General features: G+C 37.9%; 1 protein-coding gene across 1 annotated transcript in view; it reads left to right on the top strand.

Moving 5' to 3' along the window:
* PLPPR1 (phospholipid phosphatase related 1) overlaps nucleotides 1–19658 on the top strand; it is a 660783-nt gene that overhangs the window by 632983 nt on the left and 8142 nt on the right. The window contains exons 8-9 of the mRNA XM_081280540.1: nucleotides 15454–15704; nucleotides 19091–19267. Of these exons, the coding sequence (XP_081136666.1) occupies nucleotides 15454–15704; nucleotides 19091–19267 (428 nt within the window). The remainder of the gene's footprint in view (nucleotides 1–15453; nucleotides 15705–19090; nucleotides 19268–19658) is intronic.

The following is a 19658-nucleotide window of genomic DNA, read 5'->3' as shown; positions in this document are numbered from 1 at the left end:
TGTGTAGGAGGCTTATAGAACCCCAAATAGACATGACCAGAAAAGATCTTCCCCATAGCATATCATAGGCAAACTATCAAAAGTATAAGACAGAGAAAGAATTTTAAACTCTGCAAAAGAAAAGCACCAAGTTACATTCAAGAGCATTCCCACTATACTAACAAAAAAATTCTTAGTGGAAAAACTACAAGGCTTGAAGGAAATGGAATGATGTATTTCAAGTCCTGAAAGAAAAATATTGCTGACTAAGGTTGCTGTACCCACCAAGGCTATATTTAAGAAATGAAGAAGAAATAAAGACCTTCCAGGATTAGCAAAGACTGAGACAATTCATCACCACCAGGCCAGCCTTACAAAAGATGCTTGAAGCCTATATTCAGAAGTGAAGAAAAAGATAACTATTATCATGAAAGCATGTGTAAGTATAAATCCCACTAGAAGAATAATTATTCAAAAAGAAAAGAAACAGGGCCGAGGATGTGGCTCAAGCAGTAGCGCGCTCGCCTGGCATGTGTGCGGCCCGGGTCGATCCTCAGCACCACATACAAACAAAGATGTGTCTGCCGAAACCTAAAAAATAAATATTAAAAAAAGAAAAAGAAAAGAAACAAATGCTATCAATGTGGTAAATCATCAAACCATAAAGATGAACAGAAAGAAAATAACCAAGAATATTTCAAACAACTGGAAGAAAATCACCAAAATGATAAAAATAATTATCTTGTATGTAAACAAACTAAATTCTCCAATTAAAAGACAGACTAGCTGAATAGATTTAAAAAACAAAAACAACAGTGTGCTGCCTGCAAGAAACTCACTTCACAAGGAAAGGTAAACAGATAAAGTGAAAGGATGGAAAGTGATATTCTAAACAAATTTAAAAAATATAAGTTAAGCAGGAATAGTTACACTTGTATTTGGCAAAATAGAGTTTAAGACAAAAAAACTATAAAAGAGACAAAAAAGGCCACTATATAATAACCAAGGAATCCATTCAACAGGACAATGTAACAATTATAAATCTGTATACACCTAATATAACAGCACACAATTTAAAAAAAAAGTACTATTAGACCAAAAGGGAGACATAGATCTCGATACAATACTGGTGGGAGATTTTAGCACATACTTTCATCAATGAGCAGATTATCCAGATCAAAAAAAAGAAAGAAACATCAGATTTAAACTGAACTATAGATCAAATAGACTTGACAGACATTTACAGAACATTCCTTCCAACAACTGCAGACTATGTTCTTTTCATCCATACATGGAACTTATGCCTCAAAACATTCTTAAAGGATTCAAAAAAATTGAAAATTGAAATCTTATCCTGTATCTTTTCTGATCACATGGGATAGAAACAAAAATTAAGATCAAAATAATCTTAGAAGTTATACATGTGCATGGAGATAACACATTCTTGAATGAACAATGGAGTCATCAAGGAAGTCAGAAGAAAAATTTAAAAATTTATTGGAACAAATGAAAATGGCAGCAACATATCCAAATTTATGGAATATAACAAAAGCAGTACTAAGAGGGAAGTTTATAGCAAAGAATGCCTACATTTTAAAAAATGAGAAAGATTTCAAATAAATAACCTAATGATGCAATGTTTTAGCAAAGCAAGAACAAATCAAACCCAAAATTGGTAGAAGAAATAATAGAATGGAAATAAATTAAGTGTAGACTAAAAGAAATAGTACAAACGATCAATGAAACAAAAAAGAAATGGCTCTTTGAGAAGATAAGATTGGCAAACCTTTAGCTAGACAAATCAAGAAAAAAAAGACAGCCCACATAAATAAAGTTTGTGATTAAGAAGAAGACATTACAAGCAATACCACAAAAATACAAACTATCACTAGGAATTATTCTGAAAAACTATGTTAATAAATTGGAGAATATAAAGGACATAGAAAAAATTTTGGACACACATGACCTATCGAAACTGCACCACAAAGACATAGAAAACCTGAATAGAGAAATAACAAGTAATGAGATTGAATCATAACAAAAATTTCCTAAGAAAGATGGGACTAGAAGAATTCATTGCCAAAGTTTATTTAAACTTTAAATCTATAGAATAGTTTCTTAAAAGGGAAGAAACCCTTCTGAACTCATTCTATGAGGCCAGCATTACCCTGTTACAAAAACTTGTAAAGAAAACTACAGACACAGATGCAAAAATTCTCAACAAAATTCTAGCAAATTGAATTCAAGAGTACATCAAAAGGATCATTCAACACGATAAAGTTCATTTCATTCCAGGGATGCAAAAATGGTTCAACATATGAAAATCAATAAACCTAATTACATCAACAGAATGAAAGAGAAAAATCATATGATTATCTCAATAAACACAGAAAATGGCATTTGATAAAATTCAATATCCCTTTAAGTAAAGGCCCTGAACAAAGTAGGTATAGATGGATCATACCTCAACATAATAAGCCTATGCATGACAAACCTACAGTCAACATCATACTGAATAAGGAAAAGCTGAAAACTTGTCCTAATATTAGGAACAAGATAAGAGCATGCACTCTCATCACTCTGGTTCAATATTGTACTAGAGGTTTTATCCAACACAATTAGACAAAATAAAGAAGCAAAAGGCATACAAATAGGGGAGGCTTCAAATGATCCTTTATATATTATTTAATACATAGAAAAAGCCTAAAGTCTCCACCAAAAGACTATTAAAGCCAATTAAAAAAATCAATAAGGTATCAGGATACAGAATCAATGGGCAAAAAGCAGTATGTTTTCTATACACCAATAACAAAGAAAGAAATCATGAAAGCAAGCCCATTCACCATATAGCCACACAAAAAATAAAATACCTAGGAATAAAAACCAAGAAAGTAAAAGACTTCTATAATGAAAAATACAAAACACTAATGAAATAAATTTTTGAAGAACCCCGACAGACAGACAGACACACACAGAGAGAGAGAGAGAGAGAGAGAGAGAGAGAGAGAGAGAGAGAGAGAGAGAGAGAGAGAGAGAGAGAGAGAGAGAGAGAGAGACCGACTTTCCATGTTGATGGATTGGGAAAAAATTAATGTTGTTAAAATAATCCCTAATAGTGGTAGCGTGGTGCATACCTGTAATCCCAGCAGGAAAATGGAAAGTTCAAGGTCAGCCTCTGCAACTTAACAAGACCTTGTCTCAAATTAAAAAATTAAAAAAAGGATCAGGGATATGGCTCAGTGGTAAAGCATCCCTGGGTTCAATTCTCAGCACCAGAAAAAAAAAAATTAAATGTCCATACTACCCAAAGATATAGATTCAACATAGTCCCTATTAAAATGCTACTAATGAAATGGAACAAATTATGTTATGTGAATATATAATATGTAACAATGAAGCCCAATATTATGTATAATTATAATGCCTCAATTAAATACAAAAATATGAGATTCTTCATAGAACTAGAAAAACATGATACTAAAATTCATATGAAAGTACAAAAATCCCCAAATATTACTCAGCTTTAAAGAAGGGTGAAATTATGACATTTGCCAGTAAATGGATGGAGTCGAGAATATCATGCTAAGTGAAATAAGCCAATCCAAAGAAACCAAAGGCCAAATATTTTCTCTAATATGCAGATGCTAATTCACAATAAGGTGGGAGGTACTAGAGAATAGTATTACCTTAGATAGAGGGAAGTGATGGAAGGGGAGGGAAGAGGATGTAGGGATAGGAAAGATAGTAGATAGTAGAATTAAACAGACATTATTACTTTATGTTTATATGTGACTAAATGACCAATATAATTCTGCAACCTGTACACTGAGTAAAATAAGAAATTATATCCCATCCGTGTACGATATATCAAAGTGTGTAAATGCATTCTACTGCAATCTGTAACTAATTAAAATAAATTTAAAAAAAATTTTAAAAATAGATCTAATACCTAAATGTAAAACTTGGAAATACTAGGAGAAAACACTTCAAGACACTAGTATAGGGAATGATTTTCTGAACAGGACCCCCAAAGCATAGAAACAAACAATAATTGCCACATGGGATCATATCAAACTAAGAATCTGCTTTCTAGCAAAGGAAACAGTAAAGAGACAGCCTGTAGAATGGGAGAAAATATTTGCCAATTATTCACCTGATAGAGGATTAATATTCAGAATATAGAAGGAAAAAACAAGTAATCAAGTTTAACCCAGATAGGGACTTCTCAGAATAGGAAAACAAATAGCCAACAAACACATGAAAAAGTGCTCAGTATCATTAGCCACAAGAGAAATGCAAATCAAAACCCAGTTAGAAAAAATCTTTTTTTTTTATTGGTTGTTCACAACATTACAAAGCTCTTGACATATCATATTTCATACATTAGATTGAAGTGGGTTATGAACCCCCAATTTTACCCCAAATGCAGATTGCGAATCACGTCGGTTATACAAAAAAAAAAAAAAAAAAAAAAAAACAACCTAGTTGGAATGTGTCTGTTGTCAAAAAACAACTAACAAATATTACTTGGAAAAAAAGGGACTCACTTCACTATTGGTGGGAATGTAAATTAGCACAGCCATTATGGAGAACAGTATGGTGCTTCCTTAAAAAACTAAAAAAGTATCTATCATATGACCCAGCTAATCCCATTTTTATATTGGGTTAGCTTTTCATCAGTATGACCAAAATACCTTATAATAACAATTTAGAAGAGAAAATATTTTGGGGGGCTTATGGTTTCAGGTTTAGTCCATGGTCAGCTGGCTCCAAAACAGAAACATCATGGTGGAAGGGCATGGTGAAGGAAAGCTGCTCAGCTCGTGGCAGCCAGGAAGGGTCGGGGGAAGGGGCCATGGACAAGATAAACTCTTCCAGGGGATACCCCTAGTGACCTACTCCTCCAACTAGGGACTACCTCCCAGTAGTCCACAGTACATCAGTGAATTAATCCATTAAGTAGATTAAACCACCAATGATGTTAAAGCCTTCAGGAACCAGTCATTGCCTAAAAGCCCCCACCTCTGAACCCTGTTGCATTGGGAACCATGCTTTCAATACATAAGCTTTTGTGGAACATTAAAGATCCAAACTGTAATGTATGTGTGTGTATGCACACGTGTACATCTTCAAAGGAAATGGAATCAACATACCAAAGAGATACCTGCCTGTCCATGTTTAGTGTGGTAGTATTCACAATAGCTAAGAAATCAGCCCAGGTGTGCCTACTAAGAGATGAGTGGATGAAAAAAAATGTGATATCTATGTATATGATGGAATATTATACCACCATAAAAAGTGAAATCCTGTCAGTTGCAGTAAAATGTTTGGAACTAGATATCATTATATTAAGTGAAAAAAGCCAGTTAAGATTATGGACTCCAGATCCTTCTAACCTTATACTTAACTACAGGACTGATTTTGGCCAATTGAGCTCTCTGCCTTAGTTTCCATATCTGTGCAATGTGGAAATAGCAATAGTGTCCATTTCTTGTAGGTGTGGTACAGATTAGGTAAACTGATAATGCAAGGCACTTAGAATAATATCTAGTACATACACAGCGCTCAGCTATCATTGTTACCTTTATGATAAAGATGATCACCTAGTACCCATAGCAGTCTAATTTAGACATCTTATCAGCTCAGAATGTCCTTAAAAGGAAATAAGATGAACATGGCAACTGCAGAAGAATTTTCTTCATTAGGGATGGAAGTAGAGACCATCATGTTAAGTGAAATAAGTCAAAGTAAGAAGGTTAAGAGTTGTATGTTTTCTCTCATGTGTGGAAGCGAGAGAGGAAAAAGGAAAACAGAGATGGGGGTGGATCTCCTGAAAAATCAAAGGGAGATCAGTAGAGGAAAGGGACCGAGGGGTGGAAGGTGGGGAAGGAGGGGGAAAGTGCTGGGGAGTGAAATTGGCCGAATTATATTATTATATTGTGTGCATGTACAAATATGTAACAATAAATCGCATCGATACATACAACTATAATGTACCAATAAAAAAATGTGGAAAAATTATCTTCATTAGAAAACTTCCCATGTGAATAAAGCAGGTTAAAAATGGAAGACTGTAACCATCCTTCCTCTTCCTGGTTGTTACTACTGAATTGAGAACACATTGACAAGAACCAAATTAATTTCTCCAATGAAATATTACCACTGAGTTTATTTTTAATGTTTTTGTTAGTGCATTATAGTCATGCATAATAGTGGAGTTCATTGTGACATATTCATGGATTTGCATAACATAACTTGCTCCATTTCAATCCCTAGTATTTCCCTTTTCCCTCCTCCAGACTCCCTTTACTCTATCCTACTGGTATTCCTTCTATTTGTTTTTAAATTGGCACATTGTAATTAGACATAAAAGTAGAATTCATCATGATATATTCTTGCATGTAAATAGCATAATTTGGTCAATTTCATTTCACATTTCCTCCTTCCTCTCCCTTATCCCCTTCTACTGTTTTCTTCTGTCTTCATGAGATACACTTTTTTAAAAAAAATTCCTTATTTCTCTCTACCTTCTTTGAGAGAAAATAGCCAACTCTTGACTTTCAGACCCCAATTTATTTCACTTAGCATTGTGTACTCCAGTTCCAACCATTTACCAGCAAACGACATAATCGCATTCCTCTTTATCACTAACACTCCATTGTGTATATATAACGCATTTTCATTTTTCTTTTGTTTCCTCTTTCTCTCCCACCCCTATAGTGTTAATTGAATCCAGTATTCCTTTACCACTGAGCTTATTCCTAGTTCTTCTATATATTTTATTTTGAGACAGGGGCTCACTAAGTTCCTGAGACTGGCCTCGAATTTGTGATTCTCCTTTCTCAGCCTACAGCATTGCTAGGATTACAGGCATGCACCATCACACTCAGTTATACCACATTTTCTTTATCCATTTGTCTGTTGATAGGTACCTAAGTTCCTTAGTTTAGCTTTTGTGGATTGTGCAGCATGTATTGATGCATGTATCACTGAAATATGCTGATTTTAGTTCTTTTCTATAAATACTAAGGAGTAAGATAGTTGGGTCATATGGTGATTCCATTCCTAGGAGTCCCCATACAGCTTTTCCAAAATGGTTGTACTAGTTTTCAATCTCGCCAATAATTTTTGAGGGTACCTTTTCCCCCATGTTCTCACTAACCATTATCGTTATTTGCATTCTTGATGATTGTCATTCTACCTGGAGTGGGATAAAATCTCACTGTAGTTTTGATTTGCATCTCCATGATTTCTAAGGATGCTGAATATTTTTTTTCATATAATATAAAACAGAGTCAAATCCACATACAATCATTTGATCCTTGATACAGTTGCCAAAAATATACCTAGGAGGAAAGATAGCCTTTTTAACAATAGGTGCTAGGAAAACTGAATATCCATATGTAGGAGAATGAAACTAGATCCCTATCCCTCACTTTGCACAAAAGTCAACTCAAAGTGGATCAAAGAGGGGCTGGGGCTCAGTGGTAGCATGCCTGCCTAGCACATGTGAGGCACTGGGTTTGACTCTCAGCACCACATAAAAGATAAACAAATAAAGGTATTGTGTCCTTTTATAACTAAAAATATTTTTTAAAGTGGATCAAAGACCTAGGAATTAGACCAGAAACACTGCAATTGCTAGAAGAAAACATAAGGTCAAAACTATAACATGTTGACACAGACACTGACTTCCAGAATAAAACTCCTAAAGCTCAAGAAATAAAGCCAAGAATCAATAAGCGGAATGGCATCAAATTTAAAAGTTTCTGCACAGCAAAGGAAACAAGAGTGTGAAGAGAGAGCTTATAGGATGGGAGAAAAAATTTACTAGCTACTCTTCTGACAGGGAATTAATGTCCAGAATATATAAAGAACTCAAAAAACCTCACACTCAAAAAACACAATTAATAAATTGGCAAATGAACTAAACAGATGTTTCTCTACTGGATCTTTCAATATAGCAAAAGGAAAAGCAAAGAAAAGTGCATCCATTTGCAATGGTGATTTGATGGAAAAAGTCATCTAGACTTAAGAGCTAGTGGCTGCCCGACTGCAGTTTGAGAAAACAGAACATAGGAATTCCTGAGGGGTTCCTGCACACCCTTGAAAATGGTGATGGCAAATCAGTGCATTTACTTGCATGTTTTTATATGGAGTAAGATATTCCATCCTTTTCCCCACCAAAACAAAGGCCAGAAATTCATTTGAGGGTAATTATCTTTGTTTTATGGGCATCATGGTAGAAAAGCTATCATCATCATCATCATCATAATGGTTAACTTTTTTCTTTTCTTTCTTTCTTTTTTTTTTTTTTAATGGTACTGAGATGGAACCCTGGGCCTGGTCTACCACTGAGCTACACCCCAGCCATAATGGTTAATTTTTTAAATGAGAGAATATTCAAATATTCTCAATATCATATAATAGTTCTTTAATTATATTTTATTGCATCATTTTAATATAAAGAAAAAAGAATACTCCTCTTTTAACAATTTTTGACAAAAGGTTGAGAACATACTTATATGGAGGAAGGGGTGAGGCGGGCAGGGGTGGCACAAGGGGCAGTTCAGACCAAGGAGCTGCTGGTGGAGCAGTTGAGAGCTACTGAAGTAGAAATGTCCATTCCTTTCCTTTTGAAAGACAGAGATGCAGAGGATACTGTTACTGACTTAACCCAGAGTATCCTTTTACTTTTGATAATGAGATCATTATATTTATCTTTTGTATTCCTTAATTTTAGTATCCTTTTACTGTTCAAAATATTCCACGTAGGTTTCTCCACATGAAAATGTATAGGACCTGTATTTTCGTGAGCCCATGTGCTAATATTTAAAATGACAACATTGGCAACTTCTCAGAATCAGAAACAGGCACTCACATCTTAGAGAGAAATGTTCCTAAGTAAAACCATACCTGTTTTTCCCAGGTTCATCATGCCTTCCTGATTCTTTGTGTTTCACAAATGTTTCTAACAAGTGGTGTTTACTGTATCTATCATGGGTCTTCATAGTCTAATTTAAGATTCTGGGTTTTTGGGGTGTTTTTTTTTCCATTCTTGCTACATTGAAAACAGAGAAGGGTTTGGTTTCCAAATTGTAATTTACAAGTTTTCCAATTCATGAGACACTTCTAAAGTCCCAGTTTTCAATTATTCTCTTTGCTTTCTAGGTGTCCAGCACTAAGCTGGATTTCATGAAGTTTATAGGAAAGACTCGGTCACAGTAACTTACATGTTCATTAGCTTGATAGCCACCCTACGTTCTATAGAATCAGAGACATGAGACACCAACATAAGTTAAAAATATGGATAAGTACCTATGCTCATTTATTCTCTTCACCTGTTAGTCTGATGTTTCTTCGGCTCATTTTTTGGACTCACAATAACCTATTAAATTATCACTATGTGCCATGTCTAATTATGAGAATGTCTAGTATGTGCCAAGTTTGATGCAAATATAAAGGCATTCCATGCTCTTATAAAGTTTGAATATTCTACAATTTTAATGGGTGAAATGGACATTATTTGATAATCATACCAAGGTAAAGGCTGACTAAAACAAGGAATACAAAAGATAAGTGTAACAATATCATACTAGTCCAAAGTAGAAGTATTTTTCCCAAGACCCCATGTGTTACCTTTTTGTTGCTGTGACCAAAAGACCTATCAAAAACAATTATTTTGAGTATCATGGTTTCAAAGATCTCAGCTCATAGCTGGCCAACTCCACTAGTCTGGACCCAAAGTGAGGCAGAACATCGAGGCGGATTTCAGTGTTTGGAGGAGCAAGCAAATGATAGAGGAAAGCAGTTCAGGACAGGGAAATCCAGAAATAGAGAAAGTGTTCCACTCTCTAGGGACAAAATATGTACCCAAAGGCATGCTCCCATGACTTCCCTCCTCCAGCCACACCTACCTGCCTACAGTCACCACCCAGTCCATTCAGTTAATGCATTGATTAGGTTAAGCCCTTATAACTCAATCATTTCACCTCTAAACTTTCTTGCTTTGTCTCACACTTGAGTGTTGGGGAGACACCTCATACCTAACCCATAATACCATGTGATATGTGATTGTCCATTTTTCCCTATACATTTTACACATTCAGCGTTCACCAACAGAGTGGGATTCATCTCCAGAGCTGCAGCTTGAGAGCGAGTTATGGTGCAGATCATGGAGTTAACAGGCCATTGGAGCTCCTCTGCCCCAGAGAGCCGCCTTCTCCTCTTGTCCTAACCTCGTTTACAGTGCACTGTATCCACGGATGCAAGGCCCTTCCTCTCAGACACAAGGTTCCATTGCCTGGTCGTTGTCTCTAAAAACAATTTGAAGAATTAGAGAGAAAAGGAGATAATTCATGGGTAAATTCAAAGAGCAGAACTCATCCAATGGAGAGATGACAGCCTTGTTATCTGAGCAACTCAATTCCTGGATCTGAGTCAGGGGGTCAGATGATAGGGGAAAAAAGAATTTTCTCTCTAGATTTTCTCCTGTGGTCCCCGTCTTCTGAGAAACTTGAGTTTCTACATTATGTATGTGAGTATTGTGATAAAGTAGGATAGAGACACAAAGAGAGTCAGAGACAGAGAGACAGGGTGAGATTTAACCTACTCCATATGTAGTTTCTTGTGGGGCAAACCCCTCTCTGATTTTCCCTGCACGTTGGCATCAGTCCTGGCTCTGAGTTTTGTTACGAGTTTCCATTTTTTTCTTGCTGTCATCATGTATATTTTAGTGAACAATTGAGAGATGATCCATCAGAGGCTGTCAGCAAATAGCAATTTTAACTGAAAAATTACACATGTATAATTTAGCACAGAGTGTTCAGTCTTTAGTGTGGAGGCTCTGTCTAAGGTCACAGGATCCTTGGGGCAAGAAGGAATGCAGTCCCTCCCCACTGACTATCACTCTGTACTTGGGTCTGGGCTTTCTGAGGAAGCCTGAGCAGAGAGCAAGAGTCCTTTTGGCACCTGCAGTCTGGTTACATACCTCGTCCAGGTCTGAAGGCATCCTGGCATGAGCACTCATACCTTTTGCCAGCAGACCAGTGATCTGTGGCTTTGAAGATCCTCATCACACCTGTTGCCAGAATATGTCACTGTTTCTACCTCATTCTATCAGGACCAGAGCTGGAGCCCTGTGCTGATTGCATAGCCAGAACCAGGTCACAGAGTCTCACTTCCCGTTCTAAACTACTAGTGATCAAAGGTCCTAACTTGTCCAAATTCATCCTAACTAAAATCAGATGGAGTCCAGGTAAAGCCCTAGAACAACCGGGAGACTTTTGAACACCTTCCTCTTTCTTTGTCCTCTGGCTTACCAAGCACATGTCAGTTCAGTTCTTTGAGGCCACAAGGAAGAGACAGGCTCTGGTTTCCTCGGATGATTCCTGTCACCATGGCAGAGCCTGCAGGTGTCACCAGCAAATGCCAATCTCTTTGTCCCAATTGTAGGCCTCTTCTCAACCCATTTGACTCCTTTAGCCATTCCTAATACAGTCACCCTGTGGCTCTGGTGCCAAGCTGAATGTGAAACTTCCCCAAGACATTTGCAGGGCTCTTGAGCGGTATCCTGGGAGGTGCAGGCCACCCTTCATCTGCATTTCCAAAATATTATTCTGGAGATTTCTTTCACCCCACCCCTGAGGCTTGATGACAGTATGAGGCCGGGAGCGTGGTTGTGCCCCTTCACTCCTTCAGCCAGATCTGGCCAGCTTCTCTACCTTTTGTGACATCCTCATCTGTATCCACATCTTCCTGTGCTCTGAGGTTGATTTTTAGATGTTCAGGTGTTTTGGCCTCCACACCATGATTCTTCATCCTCCAAGCCAAGATTTCAGTGTTTAGAGGAAAAGCAAAGCAGTAATAAATATCATGAGAACATGGCTCTGGCAAGTCAAAATTGCTTGACTTTCAGACTTTTTTGTCTGCTATAATTAAATACAGAAATCCATTCTGATATGCAATCAGCTCTCCTGCAAGGAGGACACTATTGATGGAATAGAGCCATGGCGGGGGGTGGGGGTGGAGGGGTAATAGAAATGAAAATGGGTTCAAATTTTAAAAATATATGATCTCAATTTTAGACATGAAGCTAGGATACATAGATATTTTGATACCATCTCCTTCAAATCATACCTTGAAGTACGGGAGAACATAAATGGCATTTCACCAGACTCTCAGGACAAAAGGAGCTATTTTTAGCTTCTCAGGCTTGTAAAAATACACACAAGTCAGGGTAAATAGCAGAGGGTGGCTTAACTTCCTTGACAAAATCCCTGAGTGACTTGATGCTGTCTGTAAATCACCACAGCAGGTCACCTGTCATTGGGGTGGCTCAAGCCAAGCAGGTGAGCTCCCCAGGCTGCTACAACCTCCTTCTAAGGACAGATCAAATGCACCAGAATAAAATTTGAGGAAAGCAGATGTTGTTAAGCCATCAGGAGAAGCAGACTTAATCCACCAGAGGCAGCAGAGAAAAGAGGAAGCAACTCTCAGCAACAATACACAGGACAGTGACATGCGGAGCCGACAGTCACAGGATCACTGTGACCACAGAGGTGGCACTTCAGATGCTGATCCAAATAGCTGAGAAATCCCCTATCTCAGAAAGAGCAGACCAGCCCTAATTGGAGACACTTCTGACAAAGAAAATGCCACAGGAAAATGCCGTCACCTTCCCTTTTTCAAATCATAAATTATCCTCGTTTCCTGGAAAAGTATGTCTAGACAGACTTATTGCCCCTTGAAAAAGCCAGAGACTTGGTCTTTGAGATTCTTGCTTGGAAATGTAAAAAAAATTCCAGTGATTCAGACTTCTAGAACCTGGGGGTGAAAACTGCCATGCGTGATCAATGGATGCCTGCCCACAGAGGTCAGACCATGTGAGTATGAGCCAGCTGAAGCTATTAAGAGCCAGTTCTCATTGTGATAAAGCACATTCTGGCAAAGCCAAAGAAAGGAAAATTATAGCAATCAATACAGATCAAAATGAAAACCGGATGAAGATTTCAGCCAAATTGTTCTTCCCTTCTGCTATAATAGATTAACTTTTTGGTGCTGAAATCAGCACAATTTGCAGATTCAGGACATTCAATATCGAAATCAAAATTGGGTAGAAATTTAATTGAAACTCAAGCAGACCCTTGACACAAGGGTTAACACTGTCTCTCACACTTGACAACTTTTAAGTTGCATTTGAAACATTGTCTTCATTGTCTTCAGGCTTTATAAAGCCTCTTGATATATTTAACAGATAATCTAGAGATGTACTGAACAGACTTTGAAATAATTCACAGCAAAGTGTCCTATGAAGAATTCTCTTAGACATACAAACAGCCAACAAGTATATGGAGAAATGCACAACATTACTAATCATGATAGAAAAGCAAGTCAGAACCACAGTGAGATATCACCCCACCTCAGTAAGAATGGCTATTAGCAAAAAGACAAAAGAGAACAAGTGCTAGTGAGGACAAGGGAGAAGGGAAACTCTGCGTACAGTTAGTGGGATTGTAACTTAGAGCTGCCATTATGGAAAACAATACAAAGTTTCTTTGTCAGCAATCCTACTTTCAGTATATATGTCCAAACAAAATGAAAGCAGCATGTCAAAGGCACATCTGCATGCCGTGTTCATTGTACCACAATTCACAGTAGTCAAGAAATGGAAACAACCTAAGTGTACAACAACTGATGAATGGATAAAGAATATGTGGTACAGATACACTGTGGAATACTATCAGTCATGAATAGGGAATTAAGTCCTGTCATTTATGAAAACGTGGATGAACCTGGAGATCATTATGTTAATTGAAATAAGCCAGCACTCAAAGACAAGAACTGCATTATCTCATTCATATGTAGAATTTTAAAAAATATATTGTTCTTATAAAAGTTGAGAGTAGAATAGTGGTTGCCAAAAGAAGGTGAGACCTAGGGCATGGGAGGAACAGGAAGAGGGTAAGTTACAATTATAGGAGTGAGAGGTTTTGCTATGCTATCGCACTATGAAAAACAATAATGTACTGAATTTAGCAGACTAGAAGAAGGGAGCTGGAATGTTTTTACCATAAAGAAATGATAAATGTTCAAGGAGGCTGATATGCATGACTGGATTTAAACATTTTACAGTGTACACATGTATCAAAATATCACATGGTACCCCATAAACATGGTCCAATTTTTGTTTCTATGTATTAGTTATAAACAAATTTAAATTAGGAAAAAAAAGATAATTCTGTTTATTCATGTTCAAGCTTGTTGAAGTTGATCCTATGGAATTTACCAGAGAATAGACAAAATCTAGGAAGTACTGCTTACCCACAGGGTTCTCAGCCAAACAAGTCAAGTCCGAATAGTGGCCACTCTGTGATAGGTTACCTTACATGACAGAGAATTTGCTGATGTGTGTGATTAAAGAATTTGAGATAGAGAGAGTATTCTGGATCAACCAGATGGGCCAACTTTAATCATGAGGGACCCTGTAAGAGGCAGGCAAGAGAGCCAGAGTCAGAGAAGGAGATGAGGCACCGGAAGTAGAAGTTGAAATGATGTGAATGCTGTAAAGAGGCCATAAAATGAGGAAGGGAGGTGGGGGTGGGGGAACTGGAAAGGACAAGGAATGAATTCTACCTTGGAACTTTCACAAGGAACACAGCCTTGCCAACACCTTGTGTTTAGCCTGGTGAAAACCTACTTTGGACTTCTAACTTCTAGACCTTGATGAGAATACCGAGTTGCTGTAAGCCACTCAGTTTGGGGAATTTGTTACAGCAGCAATAAGAAACTAATACAGTCAACAACACCCTTCCTTTAGTCTTATATTTCCTGTTTCCAGCATCAAATAAAACATCCCATTCAATCATGATATTTTCTGTTTTTAAGGACAACTCCCTAAAATCTTTTTCCACTCTCACCTACCATGATATTATAGACAGCCTCTCCTAGAATTATTTGAATTTCCAAATAAGGCCAAGAAGAATGTTTTCTATAGGTAGAGAATTGGTAGGGAGTAACTACTTAAAACTGTACACCACACTGGATATTTTGTATGGAACTTTGTCTTGTCAAACTTAGCCCCTCCATTTTGTAACTAAGGACTCCAGGGTTCAAAAAAAAAAAAAAAAAAAGAAGGTAAACCAAGTATTTTGCGAATGGATCACCCTAAGTGGCATAGGAGCCCAGGTCTGTGAGACTCTAGAATTGGAATTCTATTGGGTGTGGTACTTATACAAAAAATAAATAAAATGCTAATAGTAGGTTGTTTACTTCGATTTGGAAGAAATGGGGATTTGGGAAATAGGTTGTACTCCCTGGAAAGATGAAGGTAAGGGAAGAATTTGATTCTGGGAGTTCTTAGGATCTTTTTGACAGGTCATCATGGACTCCGACTGCTCTGTCTCTTCTCAGGGGCAAAAACCAATCATCAGCATGTGTCACCATTTTTAAAAATTCTTTAAAATTTCCTTTTAGGTGTGTTTGCATTTGGACTTTTTGCTACGGACATTTTTGTAAACGCCGGACAAGTGGTCACTGGGCACCTCACACCATACTTCCTGACAGTGTGTAAGCCGAACTACACCAGTACAGACTGCGGGGTGCACCACCAGTTCATAAACAATGGGAACATTTGTACGGGGGACCTGGAAGTAATAGAAAAGGCTCGGAGATCCTTTCCCTCCAAACATGCTGCTCTGAGCATTTACTCCGCCTTATACGCCACGGTGAGTGTGCAAGTCTTACCATCTCCCCCTAAACTAGGTTTTTGCTGGTGGGTCTCTCTCTGCCTTCCCTACCCCCATCCTTTTATCGCTCTCACTTATAGCGATTTTTAATAGAGACTCGTAAAACATGTAGCTTTCAGATCAACATCATATGCTACAGGATGCAATATAGTCCCCTGAACCTAATCTCACTCCTAACATCTCAAAAGAACATTCTGACCTCCTAGAGGATATTAGTTCTGGAAAGAAATGTTGATGATCCCCGAGTTACAGCCTCCCAATTTTGCAGATGCAGCACCTGGGACCCAGAGAAGAGTCAAGGACACAGAGTCAGAGCTGGGACCCAGACTCCTGACACCAGAGCTAGGACTTTCTCACCACCCCTCACAGCAGTCTTTGCTAAGGCTTTGGTTCCAGAACAGCCCACTTTTCTCAGGCCTGCCTACAGATTGCCAGGTGTGGCCATAAGTGAATGGCTGCCCTAGCAGTGGGCAGGCCCAGCTTCACTTTGCTTCTTCTGACACTCTATCACTTTGCTAGGAGAGATGAGTGATCCTAGAAGGACCCCTAATACTCTAAAGTTCACTTCTCACTGCTCCCCACATCACACCACCTTTTGACTGCCCCACAGGGTTATAACATCTTCTTTATGTTTTTTGCTTTCAAAGATGAAACAACGGTTTTCTCTTATTTTTCCTACTTTTAAAATGTATCTGTTCGGGAAATGCCTTCATTTCACCTTTCTCAAGCCTATGCTTCCTTAGAACCCAGCACCCAGAAGTACAGGGATCAACTCAAAGGTGCACATGGCTGATATCATAAGGTCACTGATGAGTACCATGTGCATTTGCCAGTGGAGGGACAACTGTTGGCCACAACACCCCTTTCCCTTATCTTAACTTGTTTTCAGGATGTGATTCATCTAGTGATTCTCAGTGAAAGATGGAGTGAGAGAAGGCAGAAGAAAGACCCTTTTCAAACTACCCATTGTTCTCAGCCATTCTGGTGTGCCTTGGTCCCATTCCCAAGGGGCAGGCGCCCATCTCCCTGCACCCCCATCAAGTAGCTATAGGAAGCACATTCTGACTCCTGGGGAATATTGTTTCTTCCACCACCCCGGAGTGGAGAAAGAGGTGATTGACTCTAGCTCTGGTCCATGGGGTGAATATTCTCTTTTATACAACCTGGAGCAATTAGTGCCTTTGTGTCCCATTTACAGGGTTTCATCTACGGGATCAACTTGCTAACCACCAACTAAGTCTTAGTTATTCCTTTTAGAGTTACTCTTTAATGAATACATGGTAATAATGATTTCAACTGCCCCCCCATGGTAAGGAAACGTGAACACAAATAATACAGAAGCCTTGGTTTATAAAACAGATCAATTGTTGCTTGGTTAGACTTCTTCGATTTATCAAGGAAGGAAAAAAATCCATGCCTTTTATTTTTTTAAAGAAATCCTTCTAATGCAGTCAGTGTATTTTCCAACTTTCAGAAGATCAATTTGTCCTAAATTATCTAAAACCTAATTTATATAAATCAGTTTACTCTTGTACCTTTTCCTTTATATCAGAATCAAGTCTCATAAAATTTCGATAATGCCATTATAAAAACAAATCTTGTACTTAAACTACTGTTTCATCATCAAATGAGACAACCTTAATTGAGAAACAAAGAAGCAAATATAGTCAGCATGCATCAGATAGGTGTTGTAGTAGCACGTATCTTCAAGGATGCAGATAATCTAGTCCAACTCATGCCTCATAAATGGACTATAATCAGAAACCTGATACAGGAGTCCACAAACATTTTCTGAGTCTGTTGTGTGTTAAGTGTTTTGGGAAATTACTCAAGTTATTAATATGCTAATTACTCAAATTTTATCATTATACAGTGTGTACATGTATTGAAATATCACATTGTACCCCATAAAGGTTCAATTATTGTGTGTCAATTTAAAAAGACAAAAGAAATCACTCAACAATGATTTTTTAGGTACTGCTTAATCCTATGAATACTATAAATTAATCATAGTTCCATGCTTTTAATAGTTGGTATTCTTTTAGGAAAGATTTATAAAGGATATAATTAGAAAACAATGTAGGAGCATAAGAAATGATATTAAAAATATGAAGATTTTAAGTAATATTTCCCAGTATCAGATAATAATAATATACATAATTTATTTAACTTTAATATAAGCAGTTTTTTATTTAATTACAAGTGCATACTGATTATCCCAATTAATGGGTTTCATTGTGATATTTCCATACATGCATATAACACTAGCCAGTTTTAAAGGACACTGGTACAAAGAAACAGAGACTCCTGTCTTGTAGTATTCATAGAAATATTGAAACATCTAAGAAATTAAAAATTTCCACTGTAACATTTCAAAACACATCTGCCTGAACTTATATGTGCTCCAGCTATATACACGTACTATAGAATAATTTAAAAAGCATTTTTTAAGCGGTATTAAACGCATCACATTTGTTAAGGATGCATCAAGTATGCCCTCTACTGGTGTCTGGTAGCCATTGCCAAAGGTGATCATTTGAAAGAGGCACATCTTCCTAGCATTAGACAAGTAGGGACACATTTGATAACTGAGTCTTTGAAACCTAAGTCTTATGCAGCTTCGCACAAGGATACAATAGGCTACATCTCAGGTGCCACAAACTGCATCATTCTCTATTTGGTTCAGGTCTTTGCACTTGTAGTAAGTTGTGGCACACACAAAAAAAGTTTATAATGTTTTAAAACACTGGAGTCAATGAGTGAATGGAGCTGATCAGTTATCCCAAGAAATGTGGGGAATCAGCTTCCCGTCACAACTGAAATCTGTTTGTGTGTTGGTGGTTGGGCTGCTCTAATTTAGTCCATCAGCCAGTCAGCTAACTCTTTTGTATTATTGCCTGAAAGTGAACAGAAGCAGCTAGTTCTGTATGGAACACAAAAGGTAAAATGTACAGTCACTCACCTACCTGATCTCCACCATAAAGTTCATTCCCATAGTGGATTTATTTGATATTGGAGATTGTTATCTGGATTTACTAATACCCTCAAATGATTCCGATTCCTTGCATAAAAACCACATGCTCTGAATCTTGTCGTTCTTCTGCAGCCATTCCTTATAGCAATATAACTTCTGTTCTCATGTCCACTTTAATACAAGAGGTTGATTAAGTACCCTTGTTATCTGCAGCACTAGCTTCCTACCAACACTTTCTACTAAGGAGCTTTAGTGAAGCTGTTCAAGGGGAAATAGTAAACGTGGCTGCTTTGGGGTGACCCCTGCTTGTGTGGCCGTGCATACCGGTGCATGAACCAATACAGAGAGGCTGTCTGGTTTCTGTCATTCCCCGATTTCTGTTCCACTCCAGATGTACATCACAAGCACAATCAAGACGAAGAGCAGTCGACTGGCCAAGCCAGTGCTGTGCCTCGGGACCCTCTGCACAGCTTTCCTGACCGGCCTCAACCGGGTCTCAGAGTACCGGAACCACTGCTCAGACGTGATCGCAGGCTTCATCCTGGGCACCGCGGTGGCCCTGTTTCTGGTACGTCAGCCTCTTTCTTTCTACCTTGGTCCCCAAGGCAGAGGTCATACTGAGTGGGGTTTTATAAACTTTGCAGTCCAATTCCATGTCCTGACATTTTGGGGTGCAGTTATTCTCCATGTATCATGCATCCTTTTGCTGCAAGAGTGAATTCAAAGTACATTTTTTTTTCCCGGAAATATGCTTGACCATTTTCCTTCTGGAGGTCAGGGAGAGGGGTGCTCAAGAAGGATGGCTTATTCTACTTCCTTCACCACTGGTCTTAAATTAGGGATGGGCAGACTGATAATGCGGCACATCTGCAAACCAGTGCTCTTTAAGTGTTTCTTCACATGTTTGGGGGCAGAAGCTAAGTGTTTATAGGGAAAGATGAGGAAGAGCTGGTAGAAGT

Source organism: Spermophilus citellus (assembly GCF_964194105.1).
Source record: "Spermophilus citellus genome assembly, chromosome: 2".
In the NCBI taxonomy this organism is placed as follows: Eukaryota; Metazoa; Chordata; class Mammalia; order Rodentia; family Sciuridae; genus Spermophilus; species Spermophilus citellus.
The sequence above is the reverse complement of the archived record's forward strand: the minus strand, read 5'-3'. Positions and strand labels throughout refer to the sequence as shown.